This window comes from Sturnus vulgaris, chromosome 11 (assembly GCF_052056855.1).
Source record: "Sturnus vulgaris isolate bStuVul1 chromosome 11, bStuVul1.hap1, whole genome shotgun sequence".
Classification (NCBI taxonomy): domain Eukaryota; kingdom Metazoa; phylum Chordata; class Aves; order Passeriformes; family Sturnidae; genus Sturnus; species Sturnus vulgaris.
The window spans coordinates 1,439,311-1,466,054 of record NC_142253.1 but is presented as its reverse complement, the minus strand read 5'-3'; the positions used below and the strand labels follow the sequence as shown (position 1 = coordinate 1,466,054).

The window sequence follows — 26,744 nt, the reverse complement described above, 5'->3', positions numbered from 1 at the left end:
TGACAGTTGTTAATGGCTTTTTTCCATACAGCTCCTGCGCTATACTCCACCATGCCTTGGCACTGCAGCTGCCTGGGGGAGTAGACCAAAATCCTGCTAAAAACAAAAATCCCCTTCAAGAAACCAGAAAAGAAATCGTTGTATCCCTTTGTTGTATCTGCTGAATTTCTGTTCACCTTCCCCTTCAGGCTCCTTTGAGCTTCAGAGCCCCAGTCTGCCCTCACAGCTCAGTGTGATCTTCCACAATGAATCCAGTGAAAGAGCTCAAAAGGCTCTGAGCATCCTCCCTCCTCCTCCCTTCCCTGAGAGCAGTATTAATTATCAATATCTCAATATTGTGCCACATCATGCTGTGTCCTGGAATGGATTTCTCTGCTAGCTGGGCTTACCTGGACCCCACTGGAGGCTGGTGTTTGGTGAAAGACTCTCCAAGCATTCTCCTGTGTCATCTTTTCAACTTGAAACCAGTGCAGAAGGAGCTGGCAGGTGATGGATTTGAATTAAACTCAAACCAAATTTTTTACAGCAAAGACAACACTGGCAAGGACCAGCATCAGTGCCAAGGCTCTTGCTAATCCACTGTTACATTCAGATCCCAAAATGAGGTTGCTTTCAATTACTCCCATTTCCCTCCTCGCTTGCTAAAATTCCTCTCCTTTTCAGTGAGGAATTTTATTTTCAACAAAACAGTTTAAAAATTTACCCTATTAGGTCTTAGGACTCTCAGTTCCATCTACCATCACTTCCATGACTTATATTCAAGTGGAATCATTCATTAGCTTCAGTTCCTAATGAGGCCAGGATTGCATTTTCCAAGTCCCTAAAATAAGCCTACACCGCATCCAAGAAATTCGAAGGAAATTGTGTTTTTCCATCAATAAAAGTCTTTGGCATAAACAAATGCTTGATATTTTATTCAAATATATACAAGATTTCTAATCATCATCACCCTGAGGATCATCACCCTTGGCTGCAGAAGGCACTTCCTAACGAGCAGCCCCAGAGGAAGCCCATTTCTGGACATGATCTGTGGAATGTAACAAAGCTGCCTGAGGGGAGAGCTGTCATCTCCCAGCCCTCATTCTTGACTCCTTCATTCTCTCTCGAAGCTGCCTAGAATTTCCTAACTGCCTAGAATTTCTTTTAAAGCTGTCTAGAAGTTTATAAAGTCTTTGCTTATTGCATTTGAGTGTAGAAGCTCTACATAAATAAAATTAATTAATAAAGATCTTGGCTAAGGAGGAGCTGTTGTAGTTGTCACGGTGGTGATCAGTCAAGGATTGGACTCAATAATTCTGGAGGTCTTTTCCAGCCTAAGTAATTCTGGGATTAAGTAATCTTTAAAAACATGATTGGCATCTTTCTGCTCAGTTTTGTTCCTGCTGAATCCAAACCACTCTGGTCAGGATTTAAATCCAGGCCACGTTGCTCATGAACACAAAGGTTCTCCAAGCGCTGTTGAATCGTGCTGCTTTTTCTTCTCTCAGCAGGAACTTCAAGCAAGGTTTTTCCATTGTGTGTCACCAGCAAGGGACACTGCTCACATTTGTTCTCCCTGGGGTGGGATCCAGCCCTTGCTGTGCCCGAGGAACATCCATGTCCCTGTCAGTGTGGCCCTGGGGCAGTGGTGGCAGCGCAGCGGAAGCCCAGGTTGGACGCGGAGCTGTCGGGGGTGTTCTGGCTCCGAGCTGCACAGCGGTACCTGTAGCAGTAGGACTGCACAGCAACACAGAAAGGGAACTTTTTAGCACAGCTGGGGCTCCTCAGGCAACAGCTTGTTAGATTAACAGATTAATTAGTTAGATTAATACAGCAAAACATTGCCATCGCTGTGGGACAGATCAGTGAAGTGATACGGATGGGAATCGCTGCGTGAGAAATGAGGGAATCCTACACTGACACCAGCTGACACAAAAGCTAGACTGGATGGCAAAGTGGCTGATAAAGTGTCAGCCAATAATCCCTCCTGCTCTGGGAAAAAGCCAAAACAACCATTCAGTTTCCCCCCAGAGGCTGAGCTCTGTATCCATGTGCTAATGCCCCCCTGGAATGGACAGGGACTGGCACCTGTCTGGAAACATTTCCCTGAACGAGATGCCAGAATTTGGGATGGGATGTAAAAAGGTGCAACTTCAGCCTCTGCCAGTTCTGAGAGGGAGAAGAGCACCAGCACACAAAGATCAGTCAGAACAGACAGGCACCTCATAAAGAGCCCTTGTACTAACAGTAGTCAGTAATTTTTGTCTTGATACACAGCCTAGTTTTATCACCTACAAAAAAAGACTAGGGCAGACTAGAATCTTCACAAACCTTCAAAATGGGTCATGTTATTCATCACTGAAGAGCCTATTCCAGTGTTAATTTAATCAAAACTACTAATTAACATCTGACATTGATTTCACCTAAGAAGGAAATCAGTGTAGAAAATGGGATCTCACTGTAGAAAATTTAATCTAATTATGAGAGTGATTTGCCAGCCACAGACTTTCAAGAGAAGAAGAGCAGGACAGCTTTAATGAAACAGGAGATGTACAATGAGGGGTTTTAAGCACTGCATGAGCAGAGTTTAAAACACAATTTTGTGTCATGGACAGCCATCACTCTGGTGACATCCTGGCTGTTCTGAAGGATTTTCAGGTATGCCACCAACTCAGCTGAAACACTTCATTTCCCAGCCAGCTCTGCAAACACCTGATATCACTGAACCATGGAATTATAAAAGGATTTGGGACTGAAGGGCCCTTAAAGCTTACCCAGTCCCAACCCCCTGCCCTGGGCAGGAACACCTTTGACTACATCAGGTTACTCAGAACTCCATATCCTTCCTGGATCCAAAGCCATTCTAAAACTTAAAGTCATACTTTCTACTCAAGCTCTATCAGGAAATCAGCATTAGAAGCCTACATCAGTTTTAAGTCCTGCATCTAAAACCCATACTGATTGAAAAAACTTACTTGTTTTACTTCCAAGCTAAGCAAAAAGAGGTCCTTAGGAACATCAGGTGTTGCTCTTCATAAATGCCATGAAACCCCTTGACAAGCATCCAGGCTGCCAGGAAACTCTGTCAGAGGATCATGCTCAAGTGCTTTGAGAGGAAGAGGAAGATGAAAGCAGCACCACGTTACCTTATGGCACATGTAGGATCCACCCTTCTTCACTCTGTCCGTGCCCGAGGCTGGCCCTGTCTGGGGAGGGGAGGACACTGCTCAGTACTCAGGAATAACTGCTAATGCCAGGGACTAAGGACATGGAGAAGGAGCACTCATAAATATTCCAGACACAAATGTCACTGGTGTCTGAACCAGACAGCTTGAAATAATTCTGCCCTACAGGATTTGCAGGTTACAGTAACTGTGTTCCCTCCTCACTGCTGCAAATATTTAACATTATTAAATTTATATTAACACTTGCTGGCAACTGATAATGCCTGGTAACAGGCAGGTCCCTAAAGAGGATTTCAGCAGGAAGGAAATGAGCTCCAGCTTTCCCCAGTGACCAGTCTGGTCACACGTGGCATGGATCCCACTCTCCCACCCTGTCTCCCACCCAGGTCTGCATTACTGGGGTGATGTTCTAGAACAATCTACCCCAAAGGAACATTTGTAACTGAATATAAATCCCAGGGACTGTCAGAAAACCTTGGGAGTTGGTGTTGGTACTCCAGCAGCTCCTGCCTGCATCCCCTGAGTTTGACTGCTTTGGGTGAAAGGTCACCACACAAACTGCAGGAGCTTCATGTTTATTGCCAAAATTTATACATGTGAAATAGAATTTAGCCTTTCACTGCATTTTAATGGCACACAAATACTCAAGGAAAGCCACACCCTGAGGCAGCATCCGCTGGTTCCAAGCCTGGGTGCTCCTCCACAGCCCAGCCCAGCTCCCACTCCAAACCTCTGGAAATTGTCCTCACAACACCTGCAGTGGATGCACAGCCCCTGCTCTGAGATAAGCCTCTAACCAGCACAGCCATCACCCAGCCTGGGAAGCTCATTTTAAGGGAAGCCAGGAGAAAACTGACCTAAAAAAAGTTCCACAGGAACAAGACAAAGCAGAACAATGGGGCTGTGGAGCAGGATTTCCCTTAAATGCTGCAGTGCTGAGCAGCAATCTGTGCTAATGGCTCCAAAGACACTTTTATAAATGAAGAAAACATTTTTGGTTAGGGTTAGAAAGCTCTAAATCTATCATGTGGCAGCAATTTCAAAGGGCTGACCTGTACTGAGCAGTGTATGAACCAAAGGCTCATAAGTGCATCTTTTTATTAACTACTAATCTCTTCCACCAGGCAAAAATTGAGCATCAAAGGTTATTTGGTAATAGCAAAAACAACTTAAACTGACCCCCAGAGCCTCTGAAGGAGGATTACAGCTCTGAAACACTTCACCATCAGCAGAAATCTACTGTAGTGTTCTCCATTAATATATTCTGTTACAAAACATCATTCTCTTAGTTAAAATCACTGAAGGTAAAGTGTTCATCATAAAACAGCTGGCAAAGATGTCAGGAAATCAGAAAACCAACAGACATCCTCAGCATTTGCAGTGTTAATATTTGCTTGTGCACATATCTCACTCAGAGATGAAGGAAACTGCCTTGGCTGTGCTTCCCCTCGCTAAAAGCTAATCACAGCCCAGCAATTAAGGTCACATTTGATTAAAACAAGCAGATCTCTGTTCTATCAAACACCATTGTTTTATGGCCTGAGCTGGAGAAGTGCACCAGCTGGTACTGCAGGGGAAGGACATTGGCTGCCTGGTGTCAAGGGCCAGAGCTGTCCAGACTTTGATCCCACATTTAAACCCCAGAGTTTAGTGTAAATTAGCAGGGTTATTCTGTACTAGAATTCTGCAACTAGTAATTAGCCATATTACAGTCTAATTACATAAGTGCTTGTGCATTCCATTAGCAAAGCTTATAAAAGTAGGATTGTTCTTTTAAAAGTTACTAAAAAAAAAAAACACATAAGCTTTTTTGTTAATGGAAATAAAATTGTATTTCTCTCACTATATCAATCAAATGCTTTCTGATGGTGCATGGTGATTTTCAGTGCACAGCCACATGATAACTCTGTTTTGAGAGAAATCAGTTTTCAAACAGAGAACTGCAGCTCATACAAAAAAAAATCAGAGCCACAAGTCACCATAAAATAACCCCTAAAGGAACTGTGGTTTGATTGACCTCACACACACACTTGGCTCTCTCTGCTAAAGGATCAGGTACATTTTTAGGGAAGGAATTGTTTCCTGGCAGGGTGGGCAGGGCTGGCCCAGGGTGCCCAGAGCAGCTGTGGCTGCCCCTGGATCCCTGGCAGTGCCCAAGGCCAGGCTGGACATTGGGATTTGGGACAGTGGGAGGTGTCCCTGCCATGGCAGGGGTGGCACTGGGTGGGATTTAAGGTCCCTTCCAACCCCAAACCATTCTGGGATTCCGTGACTGCAGTGAGACACCTTCATTACAATTCTTTTTTTGAGTGAGACACTTTGGTGTTGATGGTGCCAAAGCTGCAGCAATTCCCTGCTGGATTAAGGTGATGGTGGGGAACAATTGTCCTGTGAATTTTTTTGCTCTGTTAAACTCCAAGAGTTTGCTGAAGTTTTAAACGCAGACACTTCAGAAAGTATTTAAAAACTAGGTGTTAACAATGAGGATTTTAGGGGTTTTTCAGATGCAAACTGATTGTCAGAATCCAGTGTCTGAAGCAGAGCAGTTCAAAGTGAATTCCAAAGGGTTTTTCTGATTAAATGGGTAAGGAAACTGAATCTCCTCGTGTGAAAAGGTGTCCCAAAATAGCCAGGCTGCAGTTATCTTCTGAGACACTAGAACTGATTAGCACCAGATCTATCAGAGCTCAGCTCTTCAGTCTCTGCAGAGCACAAGGCAGTGTAACCTAAATATAGGATGTGTTCTCTGGGCTGAAAAGACTCTGAATTCTTCCAGAGGGTCAGAGCTCAGGCAAAGTTTTTTAACATATTGAGTTTAACACTCAAAATCTTCAAAGCAGCTTTCTAGCACTGGAGAGATCTGGGCTATGCTGGGGATTGGTTACAAGGAATGGATGGAATTCTGACACAGATTCTTGGGGGGGGTTTCATAATTAATTGTCTTGCCTTCATAAATAATTACCAGGAGTAAAAATAAACTTGCAAGTGCTTTTAAGCTGTCAGCAAATAAAAACCACTGTATTTGGTGGGATTTTGAGTGACAAACTATGTGGCCTTACTTGTCATATTCATAAATCATGGGATTTACTCATCCTGGATAACTGGGAGAGGAGCAGATCTAACACTGGAACTGGAATCTGCTGAGACAGAGCATCAGTGACCCCACACAATCTCACCCTGCAGGACCTGCCACAAAGGAAAAAAAAAAGATTCACCTCTCAGAGCCTGGTGACTTCTTCTAAACCTCAGTTTTACCACATGTTCAGTTTAAAATGAGCTACCAGAAGCCAGAAAAATTCATGGGAGGGGGAAAATAAGTACAGCTTGTAGCAATATAAATGAACTAAAAACCTTCCTTTTTTTTAAAGAAGTCATTCCATAAATTGTTGATTTCTGTAGTATGAGGCCAGTTTGGAAGTATTCAGTCTTAACTAACCAAACAACACAAAATTGCACCAGAGCACTGTAATTCCAGTGGGGATGAGCTGTGCTGGGATGCTCCCAATCCCCCAGCCCAGGAGCACAGAACAGGAAATTTCCAAGCAGCAATCCCAGTCACAGAGGGGATCCTGTACTCCACGTGGAGCCAGCAAACACTTACAGGGTTGTGAAGGTCCTGGGGGGAGTGGTGCACAGCCCACCAGTCTGATGTCCACTCCCAGGCATTGCCCACCATGTTGTAGAGACCAAAACCATTGGGGGGAAAGGCAGAGACCTGCACAGGACAGGGAACACAGCTCTGTCACCACACAAAACAGGGTTTGGATCCTCACACCAGGCTGCTGGAGGTGCACTTTGAGGAGCCCCAAAAGCAGACAGCAGATCAGCAGTGCAGAGCTGGAACATTTGCACATCTTGCATTTAAATCAAGCAGGATGGAAAGCTGTGATCACCTCTGTGTCCCCAGCACCCTATTCCAGTGTGACACAGCATGTCCTTGCTGGTTTTGGAGACTGACCCTCTTCAGAGAGGCACTGTTTGACCAGCAGACACACCTGGCATCAGTGACCTGACCCCACTCACAGATTCCCCTCCCACCAAGGAAAAGCCAGGGTGGCTGCCACCTCCTGCCTGTGCAGATTCCTGTTCTGATGAAACTTTTGGACTTACTTAACTACCATTAAATAATTCATTCACATTCTTGATTGCCTTTAAAATTCCACTCTGGTTGTTATACTAGACAGGCTCAACCTTTCCCCAAAAGGAAAGTTTAATTGCTTTTAAACTGTTGTGTGATTTTTGAGTTCCCAAAACTATGAGGCCAGAAGTGCAGGCAGAAAGTGTTTCAGCTTCTGACTACAAACTGAGTGGGAAGGGGGGAAAAGAGGTCAGTTTGAGAGGAACTAGAAGTTAAAATGAAAGTAATCTTTACTTTTCAATTAGCTTGTAAAAGAGTCCCTTGATAATGCTCAAGCCTGCAGTGAAATTTAATGTAACTTAAAATCTAAAATGAAAGAACATGGACATGGAAAACAGCCATGGCACATCCTCCTGAAGCCAGACCTTAATTTTAGGAAGATTAAGATTATTTTCACATGCTGGATTGTCTTTGAGACACACTTACAGGTGCAGTCCCCTTGTACCCATCCTCTGCTGTGTTATTGGTGGGGAATTCTCCCTGCCAGATATTGGCATAGTGCTTCCCTTTGGGCTGCAATTTGTTGCCCCATGGGAAAAGCCTGGGAAAACACAAACAGAGAGGCTGTCAAACACTTTTAATTAAAAGTCAGTGTTATACAGAATCCCAGAATGGTTTGGGTTGGAAGGATCTTAAATCCCACCCAGTGCCACCCCTGCCATGGCAGGGACACCTCCCACTGTCCCAAATCCCAGTGTCCAGCCTGGCCTTGGGCACTGCCAGGGATCCAGGGGCAGCCACAGCTGCTCTGGGCACCCTGTGCCAGGGCCTCCCCTCCCCTGCAATAAATACCTTTGTCCTAATACTCAATCTAAACCTTCCCTCCTTAAGTTTAAAGCCATTCTCTGTGTCCTGTCCCTCCATCCTTTGTCCCCAGTCCCTCTCCAGCTCTCCTGGAGCCCCTTTAGGCCCTGGAAAGGGCTCTGAGCTCTCCTTGAAGCTTCTCCTCTCCAGGTGAGCACGCCCAGCTCTCCCAGCCTGGCTGCAGAGCAGTTCTGAGGGTAAGAAACCCCTCACAACCCCTGCTGATGTTCCAAACTCCAGCTCCAGCCCCTGGCCAGGGACATTTTGGGTCAGGTACCTGTTCTCAAGGCCCCCTCGACAGCTGTACTCCCACTCAGCCTCGGTTGGCAAACGCTTCCCTGCCCACGTGCAGAAGGCCAGGGCATCATTCCAGGACACATGAAGGACTGGATGGTCCATCCTGGAAACAAAATGAACAGGACAAGCTCCTCAGGGCACCAGGCACACTCACACAGCACAGCACAATGTGACACCCACACAGGACTGAGTTACAGCTGGAGCAGGCACCAGGTGACTTTTACAGCAAGGGCAGCAAAATGCTGCAAGGGAAATGCAGCCATCAGAGGGAAACAAGGAAGAGAAAATAATTAACTTCTGTTGGTCTCATCATGTTCCTACATCCAGCTCTAGACTTCAAGATATTTATGGCTCAGTTAAAGATGTTTATGGTTTGTCCTTTCTCATGTGCAGCACCCAGGAGGCAGCAGAGCCCTGTCCACACCCTGCCCTCTGTGGGAGCCTGGGTGCTGGCAGACCCAAAGGAAAGCACTGAAAACCTGCAGCATCACCAGCCAGAAGCCAGGATTCTCAACAGGAAAATCCACATTGCAATTTCATGGTGATTGTTCTTCAATCCCCTGTGGCTCTTCTCCTGCTCTGGGTCCTGTCCTTGCTGTCAGTTGTGGAGTTTTGAAGAAGTGACATGAGGAAGAGTCTTAGCAACATCAGCTTTAGCAGCACCCTGGCCAGCAAACTGAACTGCAGAAATTTAGCTGAGAAGTGATTTTCCTTGGATGAGCTCCCATCTTTAACGGGGTTTGGTTCCAGGACTGGCATTAAAATCCTTGTCTCCTTTTCCAGAAAAAGACAGAAAGAATGCCCAGGCATTCTTGCAGAAGGATCCTCCACATCCAAGCCTCCAATAGACCAAGATGCTTCCAGAGCTGAAGGTACTGGTCCAGGAGAAGTTTATAGGAAGTTCTTCTTTCTCTTTCCTGCCCCATTTAAGAATCCAACATATCCTTATTAATCCATGGGGCCACTTCCACGTGCCAGGCTCCCAGCAGCTGTGCCAGGCCAGGTCTGCACCACCCTTGCACAAGCCCAGAATTTCATGGCAGGTTTCCAGCTCCTGTCTGCTGGCTCTGACCTCAATTCCTGGCTCCCCCTAACAATGCCTCCAGCTATTATCTCTATTTTTGCCTCAGATAATTCTTTCCTTGCCCTTGGAGAGCAGACAACTCGTTACTGAGTGCTTCAGCCATCAGATGATGGTGCACTAACAAAGTCCTGTCCTTAGAGGACTCAAAAACCTACTAGATCTAGGCTAGAGTCTGATTTGATTTCAAAATGCTGTTAGAAACTTTCACTAGTTGATGAAGTGCCAATTTCCTTGACACCTGCCTAGAGAAGGAGCAGTTGCAATGCAAGAGGTCCCAAATGAAGACAGTAATTTGATTTTCTAGGCCTAAAATTCATCCCACTTCAGAATGGAAAGCAATTGCTTGAAAAAAAGGATCAGCAAGTTTCAGGGTTGGTGCAGGCAAAGCGTGGCACTAACTGTAAGAAAAAGTAGAGTTTTCCAAAGCATTCAGAGGGTCTAGATAGTCACAACTGATTTTCCACAGTCAGAATACAGTAAAAAAAGCTCTTCATTCTGTTGCCAAAGAGGCTTCCAAATCCCATATGGAAGAGTTGACCCCACCCAGACTCCTGGAGTGTGCACACAGTGAGGATTTGTTCCTTCTCTCCAAACCCAGGTGTGCACTGGAGTTTGTGACCTTTGGAAGATCTGCAGGGTTTCACTGCTGGTACAAAAACGTGACCAGCAAACACTGAGGCTCAACCAGCACGGTCCTGACACACCTTTGTGCCCCACACCACTGACCACGGCCATGCAATGCTGCATGCAACACATCACAGGGTGGGAAAACAGCCCCAGAAACAGCAGCAGCAAACAGGTGAGTAAATAAAAGCCCTTTGCTGCAGCTCCAGCCGTGGTGGGAGGCACAGGGACAGGGACAGGCAGCAGCAGTGTGGGTTAGGATGGAATGGGTGCTCATGGCTCACCTGCTGGAGATGCTGGAGCCAGGACCCTCAGGGTGCCTCCAGCTGGCTCCTTTCACAGGCAACCACCAGGGAGCAGCTGCCACCTGAAAAAGGACAAGAGCAGCAGGGAAGGACACTTAAATTCCCAGCCAAGGGATTTTCTGAAAAACCACCAGATCCCTTCCAACCCAAACCAGTCTGTGCCTGTGTGAATTCCACCTCCTGGCTTACTTCAGTTTGATACAATCTGCAGAGAGGAAAAAAAAATTACGATTTTGGCCTAAAGAGCATTTTCACTCTAATTATTTGCTGCCTGGACTCAGTGTTTTGAGATCACTGGAGCAACCCCCTGATGATGCCCTTTAGCTGCAGGTCAAACACACTTCTTGCCACACATTTCCTTTCCAGGTCATTAACCCACTAAGCTGATTTTAAATTATTTGCTCTCAGCTTCCAGAAGGTGGAGACAGAAGAACCACACAAGGGAAGTGAAGCATGAAGCCTTTTTTTTTTTTTTTTTTTTTTCCCCCCAGCTGGTTTGCTGGGAAACATGACCCAGCCAGAATCCTCTGTAGCAGTGCAGATATTGAGTAGCTCTCTTAAACCAGAAGTCCCAAATTTGGTGCTTCAGTACCAAGGAGTTTTTCCTGGAAGACATTCTTTAAGGATTTCTTCTGTAATGCTTACTTCAGAGCAGAGGAGGTCATGTTTAACTGTTCTGTTCTGATTCATGCTCACTTAGTAATACTTATTTTAATAATGGGGCCTTCACTGAGGCAAAAAAAGGAACATTTATGCCACCCATCAACAGTGGGTTTATTCCAGCAGCTGCCAAAATACTCCTGTTACAGAGATAATGTCTATAAAGAACAAAAATCAAAGGAAATAAGCCTAGAATACTTTAGGAGGTAAACCTAGGCTGGTTAGTCCTAGGCCAACTTTGTCAAGTGTTATTCAGAGAGGTAGGAAAGGTGCCAAGAGTGTGACCCTTTAACTCAGCAAACCTTCAGAGCAAAGCCCAAAAAGTCACTGCAAGGTGGTATTGGGGAGACCCAGAATCAATCTCCTCAAACAATTTTAACAGCAGCTTCTAGGGGGAAGCTGCATCCTTCAGCAGAACATGTAATTACACGTGTGTGGGAGAAAAGATTATCTATGTCACATGTAAATAATTGAAAAAACACTGGTCCAAGCTACACATCAAATCACTCACTTGGATATTTCAGTAGGAACAAAGATGCTCCCAGAAACCTGCTGGTGACCCAGACATTCTGTGCTCTCTCTGCCCCCTCCCAGGCAATTCCAGTTTTTACAGACCCTCTCTGACCTCCCCAGCACCACAAGCACATCAAACAATGCCAACCCCAGTTCTGGCTCAGTGTCTAACGACATTCTCACCCTAAGCAGAGCCACTACCCTTGGCAAAAAGCATGAGAAATATCTGATGTCTCATGGGGAATTACAGCTCTGTTACTGAGCATTCAAACCCCAAAATGAGACCTTTCTGCAGATATTCTGCTCAATTCTCACAGCACTGAAGCTTCAGAGTGATGGAGCTGTTAAACTGATCCAACAGTCAGGAGATTTAAAACTAGTCTGATTTAACCAATTCCTTGCCCATATTGAGGTTTGACCTTTAAACTATACTGAAAATAGGACAGAAATCCAAAATTAGCATTTTACAGCTATTTAAGGAAAATAAAAGAGCAGCAGAACCATTTGCTAAAGCTAAAAATCTGAAAGATCACAGGAAAGATTTCGACAGTTTCTAAGCACAACATATTTTTGTAAATTAAACTGCTGGGTTTTAGATAAAAACATCTCTGCAGGAGGCTGCAAAGATTTACACTTTCGACGACTTTAATTTGGGAAAACATTTTTGTGATGCAAAAGAAAAAGCAGATGCTTTCAATCAGGCTGGTTTATTTTAACCCAAGAAAAATGTCTCTCCACAGGAGAGCACTGAGTGTGCTCAGCTCATGGTTGTGGCTCTGCTGAGCACCAAATGCCTGCCAGGTTCTGCAGAGTTCCAGAGCTGTCCCACATCCAGTGCTGGGACAGGGATAACAGGGAGGGAGCAGGGAGAGCCCCCAGGAATTACCTGGAGACTCATCTAAGGCAGCTCCTGGCTCCAGTGAACACACCCCGAGCTGCTCCTTCCAGAAATCTCCTACCTGAAACCTACAGTTCTCTCACAGAACTTCTCACAAGGCTTTAAAGCTTTTAATTGCTCTAAATCTAATTAGCAGAAGAGCTAATTAGACAGAGCTATTACAACATCACAGTTAATACAGCCAAGTCCTCCCTTGCCAATAATGAGCTTAGTTACTTTCATAACACTTCACGTTCTGCTTCCCTCCAAAACGTGTTCTGTGCACTGCAACAGATTGCTGCTGCCAAAATAGCAGCAGATGCTGCTGAAGTGATCTTGGATCAGAGGACAATCCCCTTCCTTTGGGTTAATTCTTGCAGCATGTCACCTGTCCCAGGGTACCCACACCTGCCCTGCAATCCTGACACCGTGGTGCTCAGGGAAACACCTCCCAAAGGCTGGTTTTGGTCTGATGCAGCTGGAAACGGGGATTATCCAGCTCTCCCCTCCAGGATTAAACCTTAAGGACTCTTTGTTCTGCTTCTCACACACTCAGAGCAGAGTGAAAAGAGAGCCCAGTGAATAACACAGGCAAGAGCTCCAACAATTAATTCCGACCCACGAGCTCTGCGCTGGGCGGGGCAATTTGCAGAGCTGCACTCCCACTAAGAGCCTGCAGAAAACTCCTCCAAATATTCCATTTTCCTTTCCAAGTAGGCTGGGACAGCCTAACTTTAATTGTTCCATTACCTCACGATGTCAAGATTTTAAAACTACTTCACAACTGCCTTGAGGAAAATTCCTTCCTAAATCTATGTAGAAAAGAAAATGAGAGTGGGGACCATCACCAAGTGAGTTTCATTGTCAGCATTACCCTGTTGCTGCTACTGCAGTAACACCCCCAAAAACCACCCCAAAGCCACCCAGCCCATGGCCATAAAAACATTTATTAGTCTTGTACTAACATGAAACAGGCCACGTTGGAGAAAAACAACCTCCACTTGAGGAGCAAATCTCAAATTCAAATCAGATTTATGTATTCGAAAAATTACTAAAAATAAACTCCACAGAGGAGCTCATCTTGGCTCAGACTCCAACATTTCCATCAAGTAGCAAGTCCCCTGAAATAACAAAGCTGTACATTTGAACCTTAAGTCAGGCCCTCAAGTTGATGACAAATTCATGCTGCTGTCCAGACACAAGGCACCAAAAATATATATATTTTTTTTTTTGCTACAGCATTCTAATGCTATTTTAATGCAGCAAAGCCTTATATCAGGTCAGGATAAACAGCTGGAAAAAACCAAAAATGACTGCAAAGTAAGAACTTCAGAATTAACTGTGTGAAAAGAGATTTTGAGTGAAAAGTAGCCCAAGTCTAGAAATCACTTGAAGAATCATTTATTAAGTGGTGGGTTCATAAAAACACTGCAGTTCAGAAGCTGACTGAATAGGTTACCACTTCTTGGAATCAGATGGTGTTGAGCTCTGTACATCTTTAATATGCAGAAGAATTTGCTAGCATTGGTAGAACGTGAGAAACTATTTGTTACTCAGTCAAGAACATAATTTTTGGCTGAAGTTTTATTTTATCCATGTAAGGCAGATACACATAAATCTCTGACAGTTTTTCCTCCTCTAAGCCAGATCCTAAACCTTGAGCACTGATTGATGAACTACTGAAAAATGAGGCAGACAGAAAATGGAACATTATTAGTAGGGTGAGAAGTTGAAGAAATAAAAATAATTACTGTGCAATGGATCTACTTCATTGTCCCTGCAGAGAACAAACCTGCTGTAATTATGGACAAGGACTGAGGAGAAATCCTGTCACACACAGACCCAAACTCACAGTTAGCAGAGTATTTGTAACTCACACCTGCATTAGGGGTGGGATCTCCAGAGGTCCCTTCCAATCCCAGCCATCCTGGGATTCTGTAAATACCTGATTTTGCCAGCTCCTGCAATTCCCATGCTATTTATTCTATCAATTAAAAGTCTCAGCTCCCACGAAGCTCTAATTACAGAAGAATCTGTTCTCACTCTTAATTTCTAATGTTAATGGTCTCCCTCATGAGCTCAGAAACAAAGGGGGTTTGTTTAATATTGAATATTGATATTATCTGCCTTCAAATCCAGTATTTTACAGCAGTTTGAAACTGCACATCAAGGAAAGGCAGCAGCTTAAAATATATTTAATTTTACTTTGTAAGTCATCAGCTACAAAAAATATTTCAGACTTGACTGGGAGCAAGCACTTTTATGAAGAGATCTTTTCTTTGCATAAGGAAAGGACATTGAACTTCAGTTCAGACAGTGTAAAACTTCACAGCCCTGTCAATCCTCCAAGAAAAATAACCACAAATATGTGATGCTAAAATCCACTCAGATTCATTAAGTGCAAGTTTTGGAATCAGAAGAAGCTTCTTTTGAGGAATTGATACTTCTGATGAAGGCAGACACCTCTGAAAATCTCATTTCCAGCCAACATTGAAATCTGCACTCCAACTGGGCATTTTTTCCACTAACCAAGTGCACATGAGCTGTAAGGAAATGAGATGTGCAGGGATTTATCCCCAGCCTGAGGCACAAACCCTGCCCTGCTTTAATGCTGCAGTTCTGATAAACACAGGCTAATATTCCTGGCAATTCCCAGGGAGAATTCCTGCACATCCTTCTTTATCCCAGCAGTGGGAGTAGAGCACAAAAACCCACAGATGAACAGTTCAATAGCTCCATCTTCCAGCTCCTTGCAGGGAATAGCTGAAGCACTGGGGGCTGCAAGGAACAGCTCACCCAGCCCACACTGGCTCTGCTGTCCTACCTGCAACCAGGGCTCCTCTCAGCAGCAGTTGGAGATGTTCAGCTGAAATGCAGAATGTTTCAATCTGGGATAATTCTGAAATAGGCAAATTGCACAGCTCCAGGCCACTGCAGAGACTTCCATGCAAACAGGGATGAAAGCAGCATCCCATAGTTCTGGTTTGGCCAGAACTTCGTGTTTGCTTGAGCTGCCAGTGAGCCAATTCCATTGCATTCCAGACCCAAAATTCCATACCCTTACAGACAAAGGCAGCACACACATTTGTATGCTCTCATGCTCTTCAGTGCAGAATTTATCTGGCCTTGAAACAAAAATTATTTTTTCTGCTTTCACGAGCCAAGATGAACAATGTCCCACCACTCTCCAGAGAGCAGAGACTGAGGCTGCACTCCTGTTGTGCCATCCTGGTTCCCTTTCCCGTGGTACCTGGACAGCAAGGAAAACTCCTGCAGGGATTGGCAAGAGCTCTCAAATCCCTTCAGAATAAAATGGAATTACAGAATGGTTTGGGGTTGGAAGGGACCCTAAATCCCACCCAGTGCCACCCCTGTCATGGACAGGGACACCTCCCACTGTCCCAAATCCCAGTGTCCAACCTGGCCTGGGACATTCCAGGGATCCAGGGGCAGCCACAGCTGCTCTGGGCACCCTGTGCCAGCCCTGCCCACCCTCACAGGGAACAATTCCTGCCCAAAATCCCATCTAGCCCTGGCAGTGGGAAGCCATTCCCCTTGTCCTTTCTCTCCAGCCCTCTCCAAAGTTCTCCTCCATCTCTTCTGGAGCCCCTTTAGGCCCTGGAAAGGGCTGCAAGTTCTCCCCAGGGCCTTCTCCTCTCCAGGCTGCAAGTGAAGAATTTAAGATGTGAAGCTCCCACATTTCATCTTCAAAGGACCTTCCTCCCTCACCCTACAAAATCCTTTTCCATTTGAAGGAGCCCAGCCCAATTCCATCAGTAACACCCTCATCTGGCACAGCACTAAATCCCCCCTCTGCCATGTGACCACCACAAACTTGGAGGCCAAAACTAAAACTTGAGCTCCCAGAAATCTGCAACAATTCCATCATTGGCTGCTACACCCCTTTTTACTGCTTCCCTTCCAGAGGCTGAGGCCAGCCCACATTCCTGGCTATCTGAGAGCCCACCTCACCTCCAGGAAAGGCACACCCAGAGCTCCAACAATCACCCTACGTGCTCAGCTGGGTCACTCCTGCAGCAGCTGCCACCAGCACCAGCTCTGCCCTCAGCCAGTGGCTTTGAGGCTCTGAGAAATCTGCTTTGAGAACTGGAGAAGAAAAAGTGGCCAAATAGAGCAAAAATCTCCAACAGACACACACAGCTCATCGTTTCTGTTATCAACTATTTAGTTTGAAAACTCCACTTTCACCTTTCTCCAGTTATTTCACTGCATGGGAAATACTGCTTAAAAAATGTACATTCCTGTTGTCCTCCCCTATATTCACATTTCCATTTCACACCCCTGTGCTTCACCTGGAGAAAACTTTGCCAAAACACTCCTGGGCCACTGAGGCAAAGGAAAACCACAATACTTTCTCCCATTGGTTGGTTGGAGGGATTTTTAGTGCCAGTAACACATCAATATTTATATTTTATTTCTGCTTTTCATCTGATAGTTATGATTGAAGAAGGTGACTTTGAACAGCAAGTTTACTTTTAACAGCTCCAGAAAACCTTCATAAAGCAGCAGCCAAAAAAGACCAGTTGGGCTCCATTCCAGGCCTCTGGCATAACACTTGTCCTGTGAGCACTGCAGCCAACACTTGGAAATTTGGCTGACACACTCAGGAAAGTGGCTCCCAACAAAATTGTGTTTCCAAAATTGCCAAGGCTGAGCTTACAGCAACATTCTTGGGGTTTGTTTGTTTATTTGTTTTAAAACAGAGAACCTGATTTAGGGATTTCTGCTTCACAGGAAAAGGAATTTCTCCAATATTGACTGCTGGGAAAATGAGATGAGCCATTCATTTTTTTTATTTGTATTTTTTATTATTTTTATGAAGGCAGAACAAATCCATGGATGGATTTAGCATCAGTTATGCTGGTGGTGGGAACTGCAATTTAGCCTTATCTCTCACAGTGCACAAATGTTAGCCCTGAATTCAAAGATTACAAACTGCACTTGTAATCTTCCTTCCCTAGCAGGAAGAACCCAAATCCCACGTTCTTTGCCAGTCCCTCACAGCACACACTCACACAGGGCTTCCTGAAACCTCCCATCTCTTGGGCTGTCCCTTGAAAACAAAAATCAAACTGTGCCACATCAGAGCTGAGGAGAATTCTGACAGGAGGTGATTTTGTCCAAACCTGTGCTCAGAGCAGATCATGTCACCCAGGAGATGACAGGACACAATCTGCTTATCTGCCAAGAGCTGCAAAGGGGGCCTGACCTCTTAAGGAGGAGTAAATGAAGCCTGAGGAAGGCTCAGCAACACATTCACAACAGAAAAAGAGCAAAGGGAGGGCAGGGAAGATTTACTACAGAACTTGCTTTTTAAACCAGTATTCACTTCCAGCCAACAGGAAAATTGGATCAGCTCCAGAAAAGTCAGCACTGCCCCTCCCAGGATCACTGTGGTGCCCAGGGGGCTGAGGGGAGCTGGAAAAGCAGCAATTGGACACAGGATCTTCTACCATAAACTCCAGCCATTCACAACATAAAAAAATCTTACAGACACAGCCTGAACTTCTCAGGGAGGGGGCAAAAAGAGACAGCAAGGGGTTGATATTAACTTTTGCCAATCAGGAATAGATGTTTTTATTTGTTTTCTAAAGAAAAAGGACAGAGAACAGATTGCAAATCCTCCCCACTTCAGTCCATGATTCCAGGCCAAACACCTCTCCATAATCCCCATTTTTGCACCTGGCTTTGGGGACATCACAGAGTTGAGTTTTCCCTGCTGTGACTGCCAAGAGAACCCAGGGATTGCTCAGGGAGTTTCCCCCTGCTGTGCTACTCACTGCTTGGTGGATGTCAGCCTTCACTGCTTCACTCAGCATCCCCTCAAACACAAAGGAGTCACCAAACTTCTCTGCCTGTGCAAAGAACAAAAGATTCAACCATTATCATTCATTATTATTCATCAAAGGAATGCTATTCTTAGAACAGCTCAACATTTACAGCTTTGCTTTATCAAGGATAAGAAAATTCAGAGAATCATTAAGGTAGGAAAAGATCTCTAAGACCATCAAGTCTAATCTTTGACTCAATTCTAATATCTAATTCTAAATTGTAACAGTGATTTTGAGCTCTCTTGCAAGGAAGCTGAACAGAAAATAAGGGATTTTTTTCTCTGGATGCTGTTTTTGTTCAGCAGCCACTGGGCAGATGGCAGCTCACTGAGCTTCTGCACATGTTTTTACTTTTATTAATTAAAAATGCAGTTCTGATTGTCCCAACTGCTTTCAAATGCTATAATCATCACTCTAATATGAAAGGGCACATTTCATTCCTCTTATTTTTCCTTTGGGAATCACAATAGAAGATTGAACCTTGTCACTTACTGCTCCACCATCACTAGTACCAGGTTTTAAAGTGCTGCTACAACAACAAAGAGTTAAAAGTAACTCAATCGTTATATCTAGCATTATATAAATCCAAAAGAACAAGACCTACCAATAATTTTGATCAATGACAATACATTCTGCCAAGAAAAAAAAGAAGGGAGGAGGTGTAAGTGGAGCACTCAGCTACACCAGCTGAGCCATGGAGTCTGAAACAGAGCCCACGTGATGCAGCTCTACCTGAGAGCTCCAGGAATATTTGGACAACACTCTCAGGAACAGGGTGGGATTGCTGGGGTGTCTGTGCAGAGCCAGAGGTTGGACTTGATGATCCTTGTGGTCCCTTCCAGCTGAGCATATTCTGTGATTCCACATTGAACCCCATCACACACGTGCTCATCTCAGCAGCTGTTTGCAACAAGCAAGCTTTGTTCCACTCCAAATAGTTAAATTGCCTTTTTTTTTCATAATTATCCAGCTAAGAAACAGAAAGAGCAGACAAAAGAAGCTCTTCATCCAACCAGAAGGGTCCTGTCTTCCAAATGAGAACCAGTTCATCACATGAATTCAGCAAAGTGCCTCCTTTGGGATCTGCTCATTACCGAGGCTTTCATTTGCCTCAAAGGCCTGTCAGGGTTTTGTCAAAGTTGCTTAGGAACAGTCACCTGTCAGGAGGGATCTGAGCCTCAGGCACAGGTGGCTCCTTTCTGGGAGGAACCTCAACATATTCTTAGTCCATTGTTCCCAGGAACACGCACACAATTATCACTGCAGTTGCTATTGTCTCCTCCTTAGGCACAGGGCTCTCTGTCACCAGCAAGGAGCTGTGCTGCAGAGTCCTTGGCCATCTCAGTTTGTTAAACCCCTGCTCCAGGTTTCTCTAAAGCAAGGAAAATCTAACCTGGTTGTACTGTACAAAGAGCTTTAGGACCCAAATGTCAAAAAACCCCAAGCAAAGCACCCCAAAACCCCTGTAGAGACCTGCTAGCATCACCCAGGCTGCAGGGTAGACATGAGTTCAGGTGACAATTAGTAAACACAGCAACAAACACCTGACTGTCCTTTCAGCCCAGGACAGCAAGGCCAGACAATTCCTTCTCCCCACTACTTCCATCAGAAATACTGGAGCATGCAAATCTCAACCAAGTATTTTGATTTTCCTCAAAAATAAAAGCCTGGATTTCCAGCTGGGATTTTCTGAGGCTGAGAGGAGCCTGGATGCCCTTGTGCCTTACCTCGGTGATGTAGCCTGTGGAATTCACAAATCTCTCAAAGTCCTGGTTGCTGACCTCGTACTGGTCCATGTAGAAGCTGTCAACGTGGACTCTCCGGGCTGGGCCCTCCCCATCCTGCTGGATTTTGGGCTCGTGGGTGCCCATGGTGAACACCCCTCCTGGAATTGCCACCATCTGCAAACACCACCCAAAAGGTTGGCAAAGGGAAGGACTGAGAAGCCCCACGCTGGTTTTACTCCACCTGCACCTCATCTTTGCAGGTGGTTTTGAAACAGCATTTTGACCAGCCCATTTGGGGAAACAGCAAACAGAACAGAAATTGGGAACAAATCCCCATTTGCAGCTTTTTTACATGAAGTCTGGGTCACGCTTGTGCTGCATGAGGAGAAACATGTTCTGTTTCCTGTGTAACACCTCGCTGTTATTTCTGCAGTTGCACCACTGCCAGGGTAATGAGATCACAGCAGCTCCCCAGCACCTCTCCTGGCTCTCCAGGGCAGCTGGAGTGAGTATTTGGCATCACCTTACTCATCCCATTTCAGTGTTTCTTCTCCTGCTTGGGTCTCTCCCAGCAACACCTGAAATTCACACAACTTGAATTGGCCCATAAAAAATGCTACAAACAACTTCTTTTTTTCCACATCGGAAGCTGGCTGTGTCCTTGTAACTTTCTCCACTGAAGGGAATCTGAGCTCTTACAGACAGTCTGAAACTGACTCCATAAAAGGGCTTCAGGATAAACTTGCTTACATTTTTTAGGACTTAGGAAATGACAACATGATGCACAGTTGCACCACTTCCTCCCTTCCAACCTCTCTTCAAACCTGTAGCTGAAACAACTCCCTGAAGATGTTTCCAAGCCAAGCTCAGTACTCACTGGAACAAAACCATGTGCAAAATTAACTTTTGTTGGCTCCCCAGTCCTAAAAAAAAATGGTGGAAATAAACAATCCTGTTTGTGGGTGATGCAGAGGCCAATTCTTCTCTCACATCTCTGCTAGTAAAGATGTTTTCTAGCTGAGCAGTCATGTTGTGAGCACAATTTAAACCAGCAGTAATTAGCTGTCATTACCTATTGCTAGAGCTGCCAGCTGCAAAAAGAGACAAAGGATTTTGTCATCCTCCAGACCCGCAGTGAACTGCTCAGGTTTGTCACACAAAACATCCATCGGTGATGTGGATGCCAAGCACAACGGGGATTATTTAATTCACAATGTCTAAACATCCTCCAGTTGAAGGGCAGCCTGCAGTACCCGAGTCACCCTTGCTGCTGCTCTTCTTTCACTCAGTGAGTTCCCTCACTGCCTGTTGGACACAGCTCTGTCCAAGCTGCTGCAGCCTCCAGCATCTCAGCAGAGGCAGCTGCAGAGGAAGCCCCTCATGTTTTCCTGTGCACATTTAGAGAGCTGGGGAATCACAGCTTGGAAATTCTTTCCAGGCCTGGATTTCTCCTGACTCTCAGCTCCATTCCCAGGCTGACAAGCTGACTGCAGCTTCAGTTAGGGAGGAGTCTCCCAGAGTGAGAACATGGTGACAAACAGAGTGGAATTCATCATCAACATTAACCCCTGGTGTCTTTCCCGTGGGACACATCCTGAGGTGCTGTCCCAAGGATGTTTTTCCCAATTGTCCAATGAGCTCCTGTCCTGTCCTAGCTGCACTAACACACTTTAAACACGGGCTGTCCGTACATTAAATTGGCCTTTTTTCCCAAAAGAGCTCCGTGTGTGTTGCTGTCCTTTCTCTCTCTTTGCAGCGCAGTGACCACATTTTCCTGTTCTCTCCGCGAGGCAAGAGTGAGATGGGGCCAGAAACAGCACCCGTGCCCAAACCCAACTTCCCAGGGGTTCCGCCCACCCGCCTGTAATTTAATTGAAGTTTCTCCACAGCAGCTCCCCGGCTGCTCGTTTATCCCAGGGGAGGCCGCGCTCCGCCGGGGCCGCCCCATGGCCCCCGCCCGGCCCGGCCTGTCCCGGCCCCGCCGCTCACCGGCCCGCGCCCGCTGCTCCTCCCGCTGCCCGCCGCCGCTGCCGCCGAGTAGCGCCAGGCCGCCGCCTCCCGCCCATCCCCGGCAGCCCGGCCGGCGCTGCAGCCGCAGTCCCCGCTGCCGGGGGTCCCGGCGGCCGCCGCCATTCCCATTCCCAGCAGCAGCGGGAAGAGGCAGCGGCGCAGCCGAGTGGGCGCCGCCATCTTGGCGGCGGGGCCACGTGCCGCGCGCGTCACGTGACCGAGCGTGTCTTAAAGGGGCCGCGCCGCGCCCTGAGCGGATCGTGAGGGGCGGGACCGGGGCTGTCCCCTCGTGTCCCCTCCCTGTCCCCTGTGTCCCCTCCCTGTCCTTCCTTGTTCCCTCCTTGTCCCCTTCTTGTCCCCTCGCCTCCCTCCTTGTTCCCTGTGTCCCCTCCCTGTCCACACCGGTACCTGCCGAGCTTTTGCGGATGATGAGGAGAGACTCTTCAGGGCCTCTCTTCTCCAGAGAAGATTGCGAGGGTAACTCAGCAATCCACAGAAATATCTCAAATACCCACGGGAGTCTCACCGGTCCGTATAAACATCCCAAATATCCATACAATATCTCCTAAGGGGTGCTAAGAGCCACGTTCCAGACCCTTTCCAGGAAAAGTGCTTTGGTTTTCCCCCTCTACATCAGGGAACTCGCAGTTCCTGTGTTCTCTTTCATTTTTCCCGCAGTTCACTGTAGCTGTTGAATATTCTGTAAAATCTTTACTTTGTTGTGGGAGCTTTTGTTCAGAGCTGTCAACGGAATGGATCTTCTGCATCATCCCCTATGCCGAAATAAATCTTGACTCATCTTGCGGTATATTAATTCAAAATACTCCATATAATTTTTGCTTATACTTGCAGCAAAGACAAGCATGGCAAGAGTTGAAGGAGGTATTTTATTGTTTGAATGCTGAAAGGAGCTGCACTCCAATGTGTTTGCTCTGTGAAGTTTCACTGTGTGTAAAATGGCAGTGCTGGGAGGCCTCGCAGGGATGAATTCCAATTATCCATCATTAATCCCTTCTGCCCTGTGACATGCTCCAGAAAAGCATCAGAGTGCAGGAAAACAAATGAGTGCAAACTTAATTATACACCCAACCCTTGCTGCTTTGGGGTCAGAAAATGGAAATATTCCTTTTGCGTTGACACAATGATCTTTGCCCTTTGTTAAGGAATGAATGTCTGTGAAAATGAGAATTAAATCCAACTTATTTTTTCCTCCTAAATTTTTCCCAACACAATCCAGTGAAGCGAGAGCAAAATGTAGGCACGCAAATTCTACAGACTTCTAGAACTGAACACAGTCTGCCAGCATAGCCTCCCCTTATGAAAGCCATGGGATTGTGCCTGTGTGGTGATGGAATTCAGGAAAATCAGCTGATTTCCAATGAGCTGGGACAGCTCTCTAGTGTATCCTGCCCACTCGTTCTCATGGCTCGTTTTCCTGGAATTCTTGTGTGCATCATTTGTGTAGTTCCATCAGGAGGGTTCATATTCCTTCCTCTCCCTAGAGAACAGATGAAATAATTACAGTTTGCTTCTAAACAACATCCAGCTTCCAGGCTGAGATCCTGAGGACTTTGGAGAACTTTTGCTGGTGTGGATCATTTTGTGCTCAGCCATGAAGGCTTTAGTTTTCCCTCACAGTGAGTCCCCATGCTTCTGATCTTGCTGTTATTAAAATGTGATGGGAATGAGAGATTTTCCAGCACTTCTCTGAGAGGCTGAGGTGTTCTAGCGTTTGTCAGGAGTGCTTTTCACCCCTGAGTGCATGGATCTCCCTAAGGACAGGGAACTTCTGGGATCATCTTCCCCATTGTGAAGACCAGCCATGAGCAAGAGGAGACAGACTGATCCTCAGAGTCCTGGAATATCTTCTGCTCTCATTTTTCTTCCAGGGCTGTTGAGCTGCAGCTGAGCCAAGAGCAGAGACAAAACCTGTGCAAAGCCACCCCACAGGCTGGAGGTGCAGTGTTTCCAAAACAGCCCAGGGAAGCCAATGGTTGGTTGCAAATTTGTCAGCATAAAACAAGACAATAGAAATAAAAAGCAAATAAAAGACTTCAAACTTCATTTTAACATCTTTCATCAGTGCTGAATTTGCACGATTGCTAAAAATAAAGTAGGAGTGGAGCAGAAAAATATTTGAAAAGGAGAAAAAAAGAACAAAGTACTTCAGTAGCAAAAAATAAAAATCCCTCTCAAGTTGTTTTCCTGTGACCTGTGACTGAAACCACATGTGAAATTGGGCCAAACATTCATAGTACAGCTCCCAGGGCTGAAGTGATACCTACCAAGTCATGTTTTTTCACTATTTCCTCTCTGAATTCTTGAGCTCATTCCCTCGACCCTCTGGGGGTGTGTGGGCTCCAAGCCCAGCCCTCATTTGCTACTGAGTGAACAGGACTCTGTTCCCATCTCAGGGCTGCCTCCTGTAGTTCCCATTGTCAGGGAAAATTCCTTTAAGGGAATAGCTCTGGTCCTTCCCAAGGTGACGTTTTCCTCTCCCACACTGCCCTACAATTTTACCTCTTTTCAATGCTGGAAGATTATAGAAACCCCATGAACTCACTGTGCCTGCAACAACATCCCAGAGCAAGTTCTTAAAACAAAAAAAAAAGAAACATTTTCTCCCATTGGAAATGTTCATTTTTATCTTGTCTTTACCAGCATCCCTTCAAATCTAGCAAGTTCTTCACAGAGCTTGGTCAGTATTTTTGGCTGAAGGCCCAAAAATTGCTGAGGAGGCATCAGTAGCGAGTGCATGGAATGCCAGGACTAGGGGGAATGGATTCCAGCTGACAGAGAATAGCTTTAGATGGGATATTGGGAAGAAATTGTTCCCTGTGAGAGTGGGGAGGCCCTGGCACAGGGTGGGCAGAGAGAGCAGCTGTGGCTGCCCCATTCCTGAAAGTGTCCAAGACCAGGTTGGACAGGGCTTGGAGCAACTCAAACCATTCTGGGCTTCTATGAGCTCCTGAGCTTTGAAGAACTGACCAAGACCCAGAATCAAACATAGTCCATAAGAGAAAATGCAGCCTTTGTTGTTTGGTATTTGGGAGAGGAATGTCTCCAGAGGGGCAGACTCCATTCCCTCCCTGTTCCCGTGCTGGATTTATCCCCAGTGCTGGAGCTATTTCAAGGCACACTGTTTGCAGAGCTGCTCAAGGTGCTCAGCAGGCAAAGCTCTGCCCCTGGCTCTGGTGACAGCCCTTCTGTCACTGCCTGGGAGCTGCTGCAGCCACTCACAGCCTCTGCCTGCTGAACCCATCCAGAGATTAGATTTGATTACACAAGAATTCATTAGGATTATCTAATGATATTAGGCACCACTACTCTGCCAAATTCCTGATGAGTAATGGCTTGTAGTATTGCAGCCATGTAGGAAACCCATAAAACTCTGTTCTCTGACCTTCGCTTCAGTTCCTGAGTCATGGGCTTCAGCTTCTGCATATCCTTGCTCCAGAGCCACAACTCCAACTCCTCTGGAGCTATTTTTAATGAAGATCTAGTACAGGGGGAGGTTATGTTGATTAAAAACTGGCTGATCTGGGCTTGTTCCCATTCATCAGCGTTATGCTACTGCTGTAGAGAGGGAAACAAGCAAGGAGCCGGGCACCATTGCTACCTGTTACCCACGGCAGCAGGTGGGTGTGGGTGAGAGTGAGCGGAGGAAAATGTTTCCTTCACCTAAATCGCAGTTAAAGCGATACAGTTGTTCTGCAGGCAAACATTGTACCCACCCCTGCACAGCTCTGGGTGCTGCCAGCCAGGCACAGAGGGCAGGAAAATCAGGGTGTAACGGTAGGAAATAATCTTCGCTAATATTTAAGGACAAATAATTGCATAGTACAGTAAATAAATGAAATATTACTATTTTTTTATTTGCTGCTGGTCATTCTGACTGATGTGATGTCTCGTTAGTTGATACCCCCGTGCCGTGATTTTAGTGAAGAGGAATCCCAGAGACACTCGCTATTCCCAGAGTTTGGAGCCGTTTCCTGCAGAACAGCAGTGACTCTGCTCAGCCAAGGGCTCGCACCTGAGACAGAGCAGAGGTGACAGCACCTGTGCAGGCAGGTGCCCTCCCGGCTATTCTGCGCTCCCCAAGTCGCGCTGACACCTGGTTTACTCAGTGTTTACTCAGCGTTTACTCTCCCTGGCCGGCTTCACTGCAGCCTCTGTGTCCGGTACCCCCGCACGCTCCGGGGCTCTGTGCGGAGCGCCCCGAAACAAAACACATCCGCGTCCCCAGCCGGGGGCTGTTCACCCCCACCACTGGCCGCACGGACCCAGGGGTCCATCCCCATCACTGACCGCACGGACCCGGGGGATCCATCCCCATCACTGACCGCACTAACCCGGGGGTCCATCCCCACCACTGGCCGCACGGACCCGGGAGTCCATCCCCACCACTGACCGCACAGACCCGGGGGGGTCCATCCCCATCACTGACCGCACTAACCCGGGGGTCCATTCCCATCACTGACCGCACGGACCCGGGGGTCCATTCCCATCACTGACCGCACGGACCCGGGGGGTCCATTCCCATCACTGACCGCACGGACCCGGGGGGGTCCATCCCCACCACAGACCGCACTAACCCGGAGGGTCTCCGCTGCCCCCCGCCCGGAGCGTGGCGCGGGGCACGCTGGGAGCTGTAGTCCTGCGGGACGCCCTCCCGGGGCGGCGCGGCGG

The 26,744-nt window shown here is 46.4% G+C and overlaps 1 protein-coding gene across 5 annotated transcripts; it reads right to left on the bottom strand.

Moving 5' to 3' along the window:
• Positions 1 to 893: 893 nt before the first annotated feature.
• SUMF1 (sulfatase modifying factor 1) lies at positions 894 to 26,674 on the bottom strand. Of its 5 annotated transcripts, XM_088171233.1 has the most exons (10): positions 26,571 to 26,674; positions 22,464 to 26,047; positions 20,046 to 20,219; positions 18,268 to 18,342; positions 10,396 to 10,478; positions 8,384 to 8,506; positions 7,729 to 7,843; positions 6,766 to 6,879; positions 3,126 to 3,185; positions 894 to 1,716 (listed from the first exon to the last, which is right to left on the bottom strand). In XM_088171233.1, exons 3-10 carry the CDS (start codon positions 20,217 to 20,219, stop codon positions 1,606 to 1,608), a joined length of 855 nt encoding a protein of 284 aa, XP_088027359.1. In that variant the 5' UTR covers positions 22,464 to 26,047; positions 26,571 to 26,674; the 3' UTR covers positions 894 to 1,605. The 5 variants fall into 5 exon arrangements, 4 of the variants coding, with proteins under 4 accessions (XP_088027359.1, XP_088027357.1, XP_088027355.1 ...); XR_015805953.1 differs by lacking the exons at positions 3,126 to 3,185; positions 22,464 to 26,047; positions 26,571 to 26,674 and adding exons at positions 2,955 to 3,085; positions 22,035 to 22,248; XM_088171231.1 differs by lacking the exon at positions 26,571 to 26,674 and having other exon boundaries at positions 22,464 to 26,316.
• Positions 26,675 to 26,744: the final 70 nt, after the last annotated feature.

Coding starts and splice junctions, on each gene's coding strand:
- SUMF1 (XM_088171229.1), bottom strand. CDS start 22,235: ATGGCGGCGCCCACTCGGCTGCGCCGCTGCCTCTTCCCGCTGCTGCTG. Junction 18,343..20,045: donor CCACAGGCTACATCACCGAG/GTAAGGCACAAG, acceptor TTCTTTGCACAG/GCAGAGAAGTTTGGTGACTC. Junction 7,844..8,383: donor CGAGGGGGCCTTGAGAACAG/GTACCTGACCCA, acceptor GTGTTTTCCCAG/GCTTTTCCCATGGGGCAACA.